Below are 16,184 nucleotides of genomic sequence, written 5' to 3' on the forward strand. Positions count from 1 at the left end.
AACAAAGAGTCTCTAATAACGTATGTGACTTGAGCTCTCAGCTGTTCGTTCATTTGGCTGATCACTACAGGTCAGAATAGCTCAAATTATAGGAACTCAAGTTCAAAAGAGAACTAAAAATAAATAAATTAAAAGACATAAATTTATAATGTGTTTATGTTGCTTGTAGCAAAATAATAAAAAAATAGAAGTTATTATCTGCAAGTATTAGGCAAGGGTGTGGAAATATTATTTCTTTATTTCCTGCATTAAATAAGTACTTTACTGATTACAATCATATTGAATTCGTAAACTCAAAATTGTGTTCACCCTCCACACCAGTTGGTGGCGCTGACGTATCGTCTCGACAGCTGCAGCTTCCATTAAAACAGGAGAAGAAGATGACGCGGGGGATGATGACGAAGAAGAAGAATACGACGACGACGACGCCGGAAAACGCCATTTTGTTGTTGGACAGGACCGACTGAGAAGGATCGAGAAGCGTTAGTCAAGGTAAAAATGTTATTCAGAAATATTAAACCTATGTGTTTCTGGGATGTAATTTTCATTCATACGATGATAGAGAACCTGTTATCGTCTCCGGTGTTACTGCTGGTTTTAAGCTGCTGAAGCTTGAAGCCGGATACTATAAAGTTCATTAGCTGTTTCCTTAGCAGTTCAACTTTAGCACGACTGTCTTTGCTTACGAAGTTCCTTTCTGTACATTTGCATGCTAAACACAAACCCCATTTTGACTATATTCAGAAAACAAGTGTAACCGTTATTGTTTGTGAGGATTGACTTTTTTCATTGCGAGTATTAGAATGGAGTTGATTCCTGAAGGATGCCTGAGCTAGCAAGCTAACGTAACCGAGCTGTCACTCAACGTTAAGACTAGTCAGCTTCTCTCCTACAGACCTGAAAGAAAATAAGTGAGCTTTCCAACTACTTGCTAACCAGAGCTCAACTGTATCACTCAAACAGCATTCAAGACAACATTAAACCAAGCAGTTAGCAATAGTCAGCTGATAGAGCTTAACAGCGTCATCACTGTAGGCAGTTTTGTTTAATTTCTTATAGCATCATCATATCAGTTTGTAGGTGTAATTTCTTATTCATAGTCTTCACTCGAGTCATAGAGGTGACTATGGGTGGATATCAAAACCCGGTATTAAACGGGCCCTACTGCTAAAGACAGGACTATCAACATTCTTCTATCGATATGCTCCTAAAAATAGATATACTCTTTATTATTGGTACCTTTCGTACATTTTCTCCTCACCATCTCCCTTTGTCATTTGCCTATGACACATTTCCCACATTCCTAACCCAGCAGAGAGATCTTCCTCCCTCTCTCTCAGTTGTAGAAGTAGTACTCTGTTTTCTTAATTAAAATGCACAACAACAATACAATCAAAAAAAAAGTGCTGAATTCAGTTTTATTTGAAGGTTAAGAGTCAAAGCGAGGAAATAAACCAAAAAAAAGAGAGGAAATAAAGCAATTGTAATTCTTAATTTGTTTAAATTGTCGATGACAAAAAAGGTAAGATTACCATTAAATACCTGGATTGATGAGCAGTATTGATATGAGTAGTAGTACTGTTAAAAACTTTACATTAGAGGTGACTTTAAAAGACAATCAATCACGATGTTTGATTTAGAAAAAAAAAAAGACATTTTCAGGTATTCTGGAGATATTTCCAATAGTATACTAACCATCTGGATTAATTAATCTTTAGCCACTGAATTGTGGAAAAGATTTTAACCTTTTAACCTCAAGTTGCCACTCTGTTATCTATGTGGTTAGCTACATAGTAGTTAGCATCTATGGTTTAATTTGGTAATGCGTCAGCTCTTCCTATTTTAGTAGATGGTTAGACAGTTACCTCCCAAGTGTATGCTAATGCAATAGGGCCACAAACTGGGTGTAAAAGTTTCATGAAATACTCTTATCAGTTTTAAATCAAGCCTGATAAAATCCTAGACTCCTACTTCCTTCATAATACCCAAAACTTTGAACATAATTACCTCTTGTTTGCAGTAATAGGAAACTGTCAGTCTTATTTACCAGAAGAAATACTTTTCAGTTATATAACAGCACTTCCTCAATTCTCTGAAAAGTTGGGTGCTAAACCTTAGATGAATCAACGCGTGTTAGCAGAATAGAATGTTTGTTAGGATTTACCTAAAAATGGCAAACTGAGCAAAAAGTTTCCTAAATACTTGGTAACTTGGCTGGCAAGTATCGATTACTTTGCCATTATTGTTTTGGTTTTTTATGTCTTTGTAATAAATACTCAATGAGCTTTTGAATTGCTCCTAGGGGATAAATAAAGTTAAGTTAAATTTAATTAAATTGAATTAACCTGTTCCTTTTTTGAATAATTGGTTAATCAGTAAATAAAAATAAAAAAATACAGAAAAATACTCATCACATGTTCCCAAAGTCAAAGGCTAGGTTTTCAAAAATGTCTTAACTTAAATGACTTACTAAATACGAGCACATACCTCAATTTATGTTTTTTATTTGTGTTAAATGTTGTAACCTCTCCTGTATCAAGGTTTTAGTCATGTCTTTTCCCTACCTTTCTTTAAGCTTCAGGACAATGCCTTCCCCTTTGATTCATTTTTCTTCTACTAATGTGTAGTTTACCTCAGGCTCTTCTGGTTTTTAATACGAGATCTATATATATACTTGAATATGAACAAGGTCCTTTTTTGTGCCTGTTGTATCAGCTGATAGATAATTTGGTATGTTACACTCATCATAAGTTGTCAGCCTTGAAGTGTCTTGAAGGGGTTTAGAATAGAGCTGAATGAAAACGAGAACATTATAATACATAGTTATCTTTGTCCAATTTGAAAGGATTAGGAAATCCTATCGTTTTAATTTTTTACATTTTATTTCCAGCATTAATTGATTGCCACTCACACACAGATGTTACTGAACATCATGTGTTTGTTAAACCAATGGACAGATATATACTACAAAATAGTTATCAGTGGTATCTGCATACTGTGAACCTCACTGTGAGATTAGTCCTTAGTATTGCACCACTTTGGTCTGTGGTATAACTGGCACCCTTGTTAAATTTCATAATGGACTTCTAATTCATGTTGAGTCATTTTGTTTTGTTTTTTTGTCTATTCTGGACTGAGGCATGTAAACGTAGTCCTGCTGATATATTTAAAGTAGGAACTACAGTCATCAGTAAACTTTCTTTCTTGTATTTGCTAGATTTTTTTTCTCTTCAAACACTAGAGTTTATTTAGATTATGAGATCACGTGTGCATTCTGCAGTCTAGTTAAATCAAGGCCTTGTTCAGTGTATGGATGGACTTTTCACATGCTCACTTGCTAGTACTGTTTACAGTTAACACGATCGACTCAAACAAGCCTCCATTAACTTTAATGATGACGTGTATTTAACGAGTAGTTTGAGGACCTCTTGGTGTGACACCGGTGGAATGGTGTCTGTCGAGTTTGCTGTCTTCCTGCCATACAATCAACCTCAGCTGCTGGTCACACGTACATAGTGTGACTGCTAAATTATTTCGAAATACTGCATAATGGTGCTCACACTCAGAGCTTATCTTCACAGAAAGTATGTTTTTCACTTGTCTTGCCCATCTGACAGACCCTTATATCCTAATCAATTCAGCAGTAGAAACTGGCCACGTAACGAGCCATGGTTTACTCGTACTGTGTGCTCATAGTTATGAGCCAAAGCATTCTTTTATGCATTAAGTCTATTTTCCTGTATTTTACATGCATAACTAACCACAGTGATTGTGTGATGGCCTGTGGGCGCTTTTAAAATGCACATGACCTGCAAGTCAGTACGGCTAGGAGATGCTGTTGCTAATCTACTACTGTGTAACCGACAATATCCAAGCATACAGCCTTGCAACAACTGTGGTTGTTAAAAAACAGGTTTAAATGTTGTTTAAACAGGGGTTTAAAGCCTCTTTCTCTGTTTTTAACTTAAGATTCAAGAGTGTATTTGATGATACCATTTTATTTAAGACTTTCCAGATGAGTTTATATCATCAAATCTCAAAAAAATATTTAAATTAATGAAAGAATAATTAAACTTGGGGTTGAACTAGTCAGAGCTGATAGCATTACAAAACCAATACAAACCCGAGCAGTTCCAATAGGGTCTTCGCACCCTCATTGGGTGCTTGGACCCTAATAACAAGGGGTCCTAATGCAGTGTTTTGTTGCTTTCAGGAGTCACAAGCCAAATTGACCTGTTACAAATCCTCAATTGTAAATGTTTCCTGCTTTTCTTGCATTACAATTAGCTGCATATCTTTGTGTTACAGATCATTAGTAAAACGACAATTTTTTGGACTCTCTATACACAAAACTCTTTATCTGGTAATAGCTGAACTAAAGTAACTGGCATGAATCATAATGAGAACTATTGCTATTTTCAGCAATCCAGTTGGCACTCTGATTGTAATCACTATTCCCCTTGCAGCTGCAGAGTAGTTTAGTTAGAAGATGCTTTTTAACTATCCAAAACATAAACGGTGACTCACTTGTTACACATTCTTGCATTCTGTTTTTGAACATGAAGAATGTGTTATCTTTTGCCTATTGGTGCGTGTCTCTATTGCAGTCTTTACTTGCACACACATTGTAAGGGACAGCTGAGCAAAACAAGCAGAGACATGTTGTCTCTTTGTTGTCAACAAACACTGTGCAAAAATCTTGAAATCCCTCTCATACAAGCAGGCAGTACTTTGCGGAAAAATAGGTAAAACAGTCAGTTTAGAATATTAATTGGTTGCTACTGTCTACTGATGGTGTATCGACCAAATGGTTAATCGAATGGTAGAAAAAATACTCAATAGATTCACTAGTAATGAAGGTAATTGTTAGAGCGTAAACAAAAATTCTGTACCGTGTATGCAAAGAATAAGATTCATGTGCTGAGTGTGTTTGAAAGTTGAATATTTAGTGTTTTCTAGCATGTAGGCAGTTCTGATGTAGCGCTAGGTTTTTTTCATTTGTGAAGAAAGGGTGACTGGGCTCACACTTGCTCATGAAGTATGCTGTTTAACCTGACTGCTCCGTTCAGGTCATGCCTTTCAAGACAGTCATGCAGGTGGAACCAACGCCTGTGGTTCATCTGATCAGTTTTATGTGTCAACCTGCCTGGCTTGATGACCTGCTCTACGTGTTTCTTTCGTAGATGGGAGTTGATGTTTAAAGTACTGTGTTTTTTTATATTTATTTTACATTGGTTTCTGTCTGGTTTTTGCAACATAACTCGTCTGATTTATTCAGTCGTAATTCAGTTACCTATGTAAAACTATCACAGGTTGTACATGTAGTGATGCTTCATGCTCTGCCCTGTCAAAGAGGGCTATAATTGCGGTAGTAATAGCTTGACAGTCGCATGCTAAATGTAGTCATTTTACACTGTTTAAGTAGCTAATTTAGCACTACTTTGTTTTAAGGACAGACTCTGGCAGCAGAAAGATGAGTGTAATGGTTTGTATGGTTCTTGTTTACCTCAGCACTTCCTCATCATCATTAGTTTGTGAACAGCGCTGCTTGTTCTGGGTGTCTGGTAGTGGAAGATTTACAGCTTCTGCATGCTTGAAAGACAAACTTTTTTGTTGCTGTTTTTTCATTAGAAGGGCTAGGAGGAAGTTGGGGAAGTGACAAGTACTTTTTGCAGTCATTGAAATGCACATAATGATGAATACAGGGAACAAAAACAAGTCACCTCTTGACTTGAAGTAAAAGGAAACATTCAGTATTTAAAAAAAAAAAAAAAAAGAGAAATATGAATTATTTAGTTGATTTGTAATTTCAGCTTTATACGCCAGAGGATGTAGTGTTTAGCGCTGCCTGATACACAGTGCAGTCAGACAAAACCCTGAAGTTATAGTTTAGCCAACTCATTATTGTGTTTTTCTGCAGGTGAGCCAAGATGGGGAATTTTGCTAGCCTGTTTAAAGGACTGTTTGGCAAGAAAGAGATGAGGATCCTGATGGTAGGACTGGATGCTGCTGGAAAGACTACCATCTTGTACAAGCTCAAACTGGGAGAAATTGTTACCACCATCCCCACCATTGGTAGGTCTTCTCCTGCATCATTTATGAGAGTTTCACAGCTTAACACCCACATGGACTGATATCTTGGCATCGATAAGAAGGCTAGCAGTGTGACAACTTAGACATTTTTAACTCCTGTCTAACCTCCCCCTCCTCGTCTGCAGGTTTTAATGTTGAGACAGTAGAATTCAAGAACATCAGTTTTACAGTGTGGGATGTCGGCGGTCAGGACAAGATCAGGCCACTCTGGAGGCATTATTTCCAAAACACACAAGGTGAGAAACCATTTCCACATTGTCATCCAAACATCAGCTTATTGTTGGCTGGATTCTCCTTTACATGTGAAGAGTTTATACTAACCTCACCTCCTTTCCATTTCCAGGCCTTATCTTTGTAGTGGACAGTAACGATAGGGAGCGAGTGGGTGAGGCGAAGGAGGAGCTGATGCGAATGCTGGCTGAGGATGAGCTGAGGGATGCCGTGCTGCTTGTGTTTGCCAATAAACAGGTAATTTTTTTGTCATTGTCCTTAAAAAAATGGCATTATCTTACTGTCACTGGATCAAAGAAGCCGCCTCATATGAACCAATTTTAGACTAGAACATGTAGGTTTATTGAGAATTTCTCAATGTAATTTCTTTTTGACTTGTTAATTGTATCAAAGCACAGACTGTATTTATGAAGGTTGGTTTTAATTTGGAGTAAGTCTAGAAACTGAATTAAAACGACCTAGTCATGCACACAACATCACGTTGATTATATTGCAGCTTAATAAGTAGTTATAGAAGATATATAACAGACTTTAACCCTCTGAACCCTGAGTGTGAATTTCTGTCATGATAGTTTTTTGCACCGGAGTTAATAATGATTTCTTGGTTGCATTGAGGAGCAAAGAAATTTAAATGAGGCAAAGCTGTTTAGAAGAAATATCACAATTTTTAGTTTAGATTTGGTTGTTTCGCATCAGAAAATTAAACAACTCTTTCTGTTTTCGATTTCTTGCTAAAATAAATGGTCTGATTGTTTTTTCATACCAGTGAGTTTTGGAGTTCAGACAGTTAAAGGTTGAAGTGGAAACACTGTGGAGGACAACGCATAATGACACACCAGTAACAATGCAGGAAAACTCATAAGACTTGTCCATGAATCTATTGTCCCAGTGCATGCTGGCAGAGCTCCCAGCACACGTCATGCAATTACAATCACATGTTCAGCATTTAGCTAGTCATGTGAATGCTGACCACAGTTTCAACTCTCAACTTACTTTACCTTTATTTCAAAGTGCAATGCTACTTAAGATAACTTAACCAGGATTAACAAATCTGTCCTCAAACCAGTTTGTGGAAATCCTAACAAGGAATGTTAGTCTTGTTAATTAGGTGTTGTGTTTTCTGCCCATTCAGGACCTGCCAAACGCCATGAATGCAGCTGAGATCACAGACAAGCTGACCCTGCACTCCCTGCGCCACCGTAACTGGTATATCCAGGCCACATGCGCCACTAGCGGAGACGGTCTCTATGAGGGTCTGGACTGGCTCTCAAGCCAGCTAAAGAATGCAAAATGATCCATCACTCCACCTCCCTGTCTGTCAGCTCAGTCTGCAGCATTTTTGGAGACAGCACTGGTCCTAGTCTCTCTCCTCTCTTTTTCTCTAATTCCTTTGAAGCGTTGGATCTTTGGCCAGTGCTCCCCTGCATCTGTGTACTGTATGGATGTGTTTGGATGAGCATTTTTGAATGAATGAATAAATGTATGCATGTATGAGTGAGCTAAGTGGGAGCAGCCCTGCTGTGCCTTGAACACAGTTAGCTCTCAAGTCACCTCATTCCTCCAGTGCCAGCACAGCCAAAGGTACTCGTTTTCACAAAGCAAAGAACAACACAAGATGTTGCGTGCTGTGCGTCATCTCTAAAGATACATTTGCAAAAAGAAAAACCAAAAGGTAATAATTCAGTTATTACATCTGCTAGTAACATAAAGGCCTTTTGATAACTGTTTATTCAGCCTACAGAGACACACAGTAAACCAAAATGTAAACTATGTCATGTTTGGTAAAATAAAATATGAGATCTAACATCCTGAAGCAGTTCACATTTTTTTTTTGATGATTTTAACCATCAAAGGTCAAAAAAGATCAAATTGGACATTCAGTTTTTGTTTGAATCTTCAAGTCAGCTCAGATTCCTGTAGAGAAAGTTTCCACATTTGTTGAAATTTCTGGATAGTTTTAAAGTTCAGTCCCACTTGTAAAATTTACCACTCATGGCTTTGTGTCTGAAATTAGATCTTGTGGTTTTCACACACAGGATTAGAAGATCCATTATGCCTGGGTCTAGAAAAGGCAATAAATGTTGCAGCGCATGTTTACATATGTGGAGGAGTGTGAGTGTAGCTACTGCGTCGTTGGTGGATGTATGTATCCTCGGGGGGACTGTGTGGGTTTTAGTTACACCCAGTCCTTTGGAACGATGAGGCCCTATTTTAGAGTTGCTCCCACTCTAGCTTGTTATTTACTGATAGGGTTATTTGCTCTTGTATGTAGTACCATGGGTTAGGGTCTGTTTTTCTATTTTATTGGTTGTTTTTTTATTTGATTTTTAATGTTAGTGTTAACCCATGCATGACCTGGTTTACTTTAGCATGAGCCTGACGTGCCAGGTGTGCCGTCCTATTTGAGTTACACGCTCTCGGGACCAATTGGTTGGCTTTAGTAAGGGCTCATTGTGTTCGGTTCAGTTTGGGATTCGCCGGCTCTTGTGTTTTGCAGCGTACACACACATACTCCTGACCACATTGTCAGCGCTGCGATAGACGGTACATTTTAATCTGAAGTGTATCAATCAGCTGTGTAGATGCTTCCTCAGTGCTTCAGGCTTTATGGTGTTTTGTGTGCGTGCAGCCAGGGCGCGTCCCCTATTGTTATTGACATCAACTTCTACCATTTGCACAACCTCATCAGCTTGCACAACACAGGCCAGTGTGAAAACAACAGTTTATCTCCCTGCCGTTGCAGCGAACTCATACGCAATAAACCTCCCCATTGCTCTACACCAGCAGACAGTTACAATGTGCAAGCAAGAATGTTCAACCAGCAACAGAATAGTTTCCACTCACACCCACTGATCCCAAAGGCTCCCATGATTATTAAACCTTGAACAACACACATCCCTTACTCACTGAAGAGGACTCTAAGGTCATAATATCACACTGACCTCAAAAGGGAGATTCATGTTCCCTTTTTGTTTTTCTACAACTGGACATGTAGATGTATTTTTTTTTTTTTTTGGAAAGTTGTGTAACTGAATGACTAATCTTTTTGGCTTTCTTTGTCCTTATGTTATATTTCCTTAGTAGAGACATAATCTGTTAAACAGCAAGAAATACAAATGTATATAAAATCCTGTATTTCGACTTGACATTCTCCATCAACTTTTGTTCAGATGTGAAGCTTTAATTTTCAAAATCGTTTCTGTACAAATGTCATGGTATGTGCATATGTATTTCTTAATTACCTTTTACGCTTTTTTAAACTCATCTTGTAACATCTGATAAATGCACTATAATAAAGAGATCTCTATTGTACATCGTCCTCGGTGGCCCTTTTCAATAAGAGAACTTACATTTGATTTTGTAGAGAGATGTGTCCTCAGTGGTGAATATAAGCAACTGGGTTCCTTTACGTGTCACACTTTGCAGGCAAACCGCACTTTGGATCATAAACCAGCTCTGACTGAAAATTAGAAATATTAACCATGTTTTAAAAAAAACAAAAAAAAAACAACTTAGAAGACATTTTTCTTTATTCCCGTTAGAATTTACATTTTAACATTTTCAGCATTATTAAAGATGCAGCAGGTGTCAATCTGAGCTGCCTTTCAAATCTTGTTTTCTTCATAGACCGTATATAAAGAGATTTTCCTGCTCAGTAAAATGTGCTGACTCTGCTGTCTCACCATCCTGACTGAGTTCGCTGTCCATCAAGCGACTCGGAAACCAAATCTGTCCCTCCAAGATTGTTTTCACAGACCAACATTTAGTCAATGCTGGCATCATTAGTCTACAAAAACTGCTAATAAATCAGCCTAATTATCATAGTGATTGCCAGAACTGGTGCTACTGCTGTTAACTGTAATGATAACACACAAATAATGAGTTTTACATATGAGGGTTAATGCCAAATATGTTAGAACTGTTTCTAAGATTAAACGCAGTGTTGCAGTTCCTCCGTGTCAACACTGGAGGGCACACTCACGACACTAAACCGCTCAATAATTCTTCCAATAGTCAATGTTAGTTATGTTACATTCACCTTGACATCAGACTGATATGAACATCTCGAGTTGAAAGACATTAGACCTTTATTTTTAAAAAATGTTCATTTATAAATGCCGATTCAAATTGTTGCCGTCGTTACGTGCAATAATCACACTAATGAGCTGGACATTATATTATATGCAGTATAGAGAAGTGAAATTGGGAGTAAAATAATCATCCTGGCCTCAGATCAGACATCAAACACCATCCTGACCTTCAAGGAAATCATTTCTAGACAAGCCGAGCTGTCACATGCCCGAGGTGCAGAGCTCGTAGCGCGGCTGTGGACTGATGAAGGCTGACGTTCACTGCAGGACATCAGCGCTGAAGATGAGGGTGTATTCCTGACGGTCGCCGAGCCGACAGACCACTGTTCACCCTCCTTTTCCGCTCCATCTGAAATTCAGGTGGCCAATTCTCCATAGAGTTGTTACCTTGGAAACAGCACCTTATGTATTTATAGAGAGCAACTGAGTAGACATGGTTAAGGAAGAGAAGGAGACCTGACATGGACCGTGATGCAGGCTTTCATTCAGCTCAGAGGCCACGAGGAGATGGTGTTTTCAGTTTTCATTTGCTGAGGCTCTTTAAATGAACAGAGGGTATTCTGCGATCACAATGAACAGAAATCTACTCTCACCTTGCATTAACAGGCCTTTATATGGGAATTACAATGCTTGAAAGACCCTGCTTTGTAGCTGTGGCTAAGCTGAGGTCCACTATGGATCTGACTCACATTCACTTTGCCATCTATCTCTTCCTTCCCGACATGATCTCTCTCTCATATGCTGCCGACTATCGAATAAAGCTGAAATAACCTGGAATGATTTTAATAAGATATGCAGAATCACATCCCCCCCAAACACACACACACACACTGTGCTGCACTTGACCTTTGGCAGGTGCTCCGCCACTAAATCTCACCTTGAAGTGTGACATCACACTCTGTAGTTTCACAGCACATTAACCCTTTGTTCACCCCAGCATGACATCCACTTTTCAGCATCCCTCTTTGTGCTAACATTATTATTTCTCTCTGACGTCCTGGGTTTGAAAGTGCATTTACTCAAAAGAGTACGATTTGTCCTTTTTAACGTCCATTTTAGTCCTATGTCAGATGGAAATGTAATAGTTTTTGATCAGTTACATTTATCTGACAGTTTTAGCCACATTATGTTTTTTGCATTCAAACTATTAGATAAGCTTATAGAATTCAAGGCACTGCTGAAAAATGAAAACAGTGAGTCCTGATCTTTTTGGCTTGTGACAAAAAAAGCAGTCCACTTGTTTTGTTTTTGTCACATTTCAAATCTATTTCAGATGGTTTCATTTAAGTAGCTAATCTTAAACAAGGCTCAAAACGCTAAACTCTTTAATATTTCGGAACAAAAATAAATATGTGACATCATTAGAAAAGATACTAGCAGGTTTGTATGGCAGAAATTTGTTTTTTCCCCCCTCTTTCCTACACTTTAATCACCTTGTGACCCTTTGACCATGATTTAACTACCCTGAAAGTAATAAATCTTCCCCCTACTTGACCAACTAACAGCAAAATGCTGCTAACCCAATGAGGCATCAGTAGTAACAATTTAATCATGTGGCAGTCGCAGGTTATTTTTTCTGCAGAAGCAGTAGCTTCAGCACATTTTTTCCAATTATACAACTATATTTTTGCTTAAGTAGGATTTTGAATGAAGGACTTTTACCTACGCTCAAGTATGTTTACACTGTTGTAGTGCTTCTTTCTGTGAAATAAAGGTTCTCTGTACTTCTTCCACCACTGATGACCTCCATCCCAAGGGACAGAGAGGCACTGTGCCATTATTTTTCATTGATCAGCTGTAATAAAGAGGAGGATCAATCCAGGGACTGTGGTAATGAGTTGTAAAAGTGCAGGAAAACGACATATCTGTGTTAAGGTAATTGCTGCGGCACATATGTGGACCTGTAAATCTTCATTTCCGCTGTGGATGCATGTGTGTGTTAACATCAGTGGTCACTTGGCATGCAGCAGTCACAGAAGGCGCTCAGCGGCGCGCCTGTGGCTGGGCTGGTATTTTAAATCCTGACCGTCCGCTCGCCCACGCACACGCCAAAGAAAACAGAGTTCACCAGTGACTACACCTTTCTAAAAGACTAGCCATCTCTAGCCTTTCGCATCGCCATGGAAACACAGGATTCGTCCCCTTGATTGGCAGTGGATTAACACTGAGGCCAAGAACGCTTTGATTCACACAGCTGAATTTGTGAAGAAAAAGGAACAAGCGGGATCATTTAATGTGAACTAAAGCCTTTCCAATAAATGTACTTGTGTTGCAGTAGATGGGGATGCATTGTCACATATTTACAACATGTAAATCCTGTCATGCTGGTGCACAGGAGGACTTTGTTAGATGTGGAGGTGTCTTGAAGAAGTATTCAGATTCTTTACTTAAGTAAAAGTGCTGCAATGAAAATCACTCTGTTATAAGAAAAGTTCTTTCTTTATAGTTATATGTTTGGATCTGGATCCTTTTAAAGGGTCACAATTAATCTCAGATATTTTGAGATGATTAATGTGGCACAAAAAATGAAAAACAAAGCATCTGCTACATAAAACCAAAAAAAAAATATTGGACAAGTTTCTCTCTAAGATGAAACTGACTAAAGGATATTTGAAGGGGAAATGTCTTTATAATCAAATTAAAAGAAACTCATCAATCAATTCCATCTGACTTTGTTTAAAAAGCGCTTTTCATAGAAATATAATGTAGCTTAAAGTGCTTTAAAGAATGAAAGGGAGAAAAATTAGACAAGGAACAAAAAAAAAAACAGTTTCCTCCCACCTTCCAATCCCCTGTAAATGATTATGATATAAATGAAGGACTGGGGAAACACCATCCTAAAGAAATCGAACAAATTTCAAAAAAATTGCAGTGAGGAAAAAACACAGACCATAAGATTCAAAGTCAAACAAATTCTGACCAGCAATATAGGACAATAACAAAACAGTGAGGTGTTAAAAGAAATATCAAATAGACGTAAATGCATCAATAAATCAATAGATAAAATAAATTAAATAAATGTGGACCACAATAACACACTGATTACTCACGGTGAGTATTTGTTCTGACTTTATATATAAATAAAAGGCCATTATCAGAAAACTTGAGGGTTTCAAAGGTCGATCAAGACCATTAAGAGTTCTAAAAACCAATAACAGGATCCTGGAATCATTTCTAAAGCAGAGAGGTAACCCATGCGGAGACTTTAAAATTGGCATAATGTGTTCATTCCGTCTGGTTTCACAGAGATCTGAAGCTGCTTTTTGTAAAGGGCAAGTGAAAAAACTAGTTTAACTCTTAATAATGACTTGTTATTTCATAAGCTTGTGCTATGGGTTTGATATAACAGCTTATATTGAAAGGCTGCATGAATTAAGTGGAGTAAAAGAAAAAAAAAAGTGCAATATTTCTCTCTCAAATCAAATACAGTACCTGTAAGAAGTAGCAGAAAATGGAAATATTCAAGGTAACCACCTCTCAGCTGCACTGGGACTCTCCACCACCTTCTCCAGAATGAAATTCCAACATGTGCGGCATCTTCATGTTGAATGCAGAGTGGAGAACTACAACCCGCTCCTGCACTAACACCCGGTGCACACTGCGACATATATCCAACGCTCCCTGTCAGGTGAGGAAGTCTTTTTTTTTTTTTGCGCATTTCCCGACACTTATTCCAGAAACACGTTGTCGAGGAAATTTATGTTTTTGCGCATGCTCCGCTGCTCCCGGGTTCCCAGCGTGTCAGCTGTCAGCCTGCAACACCACTAACGAGCCAAATGGCGGAGTATTTATGGCCTAAGGTAAGAGTTTGTTTGTTCTAATTACCGTGCGTAATGATGGTGGATTAGCAGCCAACTTCAAGCATCACAGCAAAACATCCAATAAATACAACACAATAAGAGAAAAGTCGAAAATACAGTTTCAGGGCCTTACACGTCCTCCTGCTTGGAAGTGATGCTTTGCCCCCAAAAATATAAAGCAGGATGACAATATATAAATAATATCACAGTCTTCTGAAATGCTCTATAAAATGAACTATAATGTTTATTTTGAGAGAAAATTTTCCATTAAAAGTTTGATGAAGAAAAAAGGAAAAAAACAAATAAAAACAAAACAATATATTGCTGTGTTAACATAAGTGACAATCAATTTCAAACCATTAAAAAACATGATGTGTAAAATACAGCACCCATTTTCTGTGTCAGAAAGTCTGTTTGGATCTGATGGGTAAAGTTAGAGCCTCACGTTTGTGTAGTGCAACGCTTCTGTAAATGTCCTTAGTCAAGTTTCATCACAAGCTACAGGCTTTTTATTGCTTTTGCAGCATGTGTTGTCTTTGGTTGCTGTGCTCCTTTTTATTTTGGTCTCCTGCAGAGAGCAGTAATGCATGCTAGCTTTAGGGATGTAAATGTGTCTGCTGTCTTGCACACAGTTCACTCTGTGCCATGGATTTTTGTGAATCTTATATATTTTCGCTACATTATTTGCTTCACGGCTGATATGCTTTGGCCTGCTGCTGTATCTCAGGTGGTTTTCTGACTTTTTATCAACATCAGCGGGCAGCCGCTGCTCCGGGGCCCACTATATTTGATAATCACGGTGTATTTCCCTGGTGGGCCAGGGTGCCTTTTAGAGGAATGGTCACATAGTAATACCTGCCCGGACCACACACAGCACTGTAGATTCCACATTACAGCCAGTGTCAGGTCATGTACCTAAAGCAGTTTTTGGCAGGCGATTACAGTTATCGCTCTTTGTGATTTGGCTGACTGAATGTGGCTGATTGTCTCCAACAGATATTGTTCTTTATTGTTTCCGCAGGATGAAGTGCAATAGCTGTGCAAACGTTTAAAATGGTTGGATGATAAATGCTTTTCTTGTAATTGGAACAGTCTTGGTTCACTGTGTATTGTGGAGTGACGGCAGGTGAAGAGAAGTGATTTTGATCGTTGCGGACATTTTTGCTTATACCTTACGTCGTCTTATGCAGAGGATCCTGCTGGCTCTGTATGTGCTGTGTCTTTGGGTGGCGGTCTGAAGGTCAATGAGACATATGCAGCAGTGTACGTTAGTGCACATGCAGTGTCCACAAGATTGAGCTGCTATGACACTTACCTTTTCTTTTTTTCCTATACAGTAAGAACACCTTTCCCCCCACCTACCAAGGTTGTCTTGTCTTCCTGCATCCAAGTCACGCCATCATTGACATTCCTCCCCAGCCCCCCTTTAATAACCTCAGATGGCCAGTTTCCACTGAAGCGAGGGCAGATCTATTGTGCCACCGAATGTGCTGAAGGGTTTCTGGGTCGATGAGCTCTCACAGCTGAGATGAAGAGAAGGAAAGAGGACAACCAGGACAAACTGGGTTCCTTTAACTCCTTAGGGACAACCCAAAAATTTCCTTCCAAGAATATGAATCTAAAATTTGTCGACTTAAAAAAAAAAAAGCCGTATCATTTTTAGATGAGGCGCCCTGATAATTCGCTCTGCAATATGGTCAGTTCCAGAGCCAACAGTAAAATAGCAGCTGTCATTTTATTAGAAAACAGTGGCGGAGTGTGCTCATCAACTCCTCAGAGCTACTTACTCAGCAGGTTGCACCTCTGCAGTGCTTCCTGCTCAGTAAAATATACGAGCCCTGAAGCAAAGCATCGGCCCTATACCCTGGTCTCTGGTATTATATCCTTAAAGAATGTATCGGACAGGAATGTGGTTCACAGTTTCACAAATGATGCAGATGACAGCAATCAGCTCAATTTGTCAGCTGCA

The 16,184-nt window shown here is 38.6% G+C and overlaps 1 protein-coding gene across 1 annotated transcript; it reads left to right on the plus strand.

The window, feature by feature from the left end:
- The first annotated feature begins 410 nt into the window (after positions 1–410).
- On the plus strand, positions 411–9,643 carry arf2a (ARF GTPase 2a). The gene is made up of 5 exons (XM_008304295.1): positions 411–492; positions 5,921–6,075; positions 6,219–6,329; positions 6,437–6,561; positions 7,457–9,643. The coding sequence occupies exons 2-5, from the start codon at positions 5,931–5,933 to the stop codon at positions 7,616–7,618; spliced, it is 543 nt and encodes a 180-aa protein (XP_008302517.1). The 5' UTR covers positions 411–492; positions 5,921–5,930; the 3' UTR covers positions 7,619–9,643.
- The last annotated feature ends 6,541 nt before the right edge of the window (positions 9,644–16,184 follow it).

This window comes from Stegastes partitus, unplaced genomic scaffold (genome assembly GCF_000690725.1).
Source record: "Stegastes partitus isolate 25-593 unplaced genomic scaffold, Stegastes_partitus-1.0.2 Scaffold2184, whole genome shotgun sequence".
Classification (NCBI taxonomy): Eukaryota; Metazoa; Chordata; class Actinopteri; family Pomacentridae; genus Stegastes; species Stegastes partitus.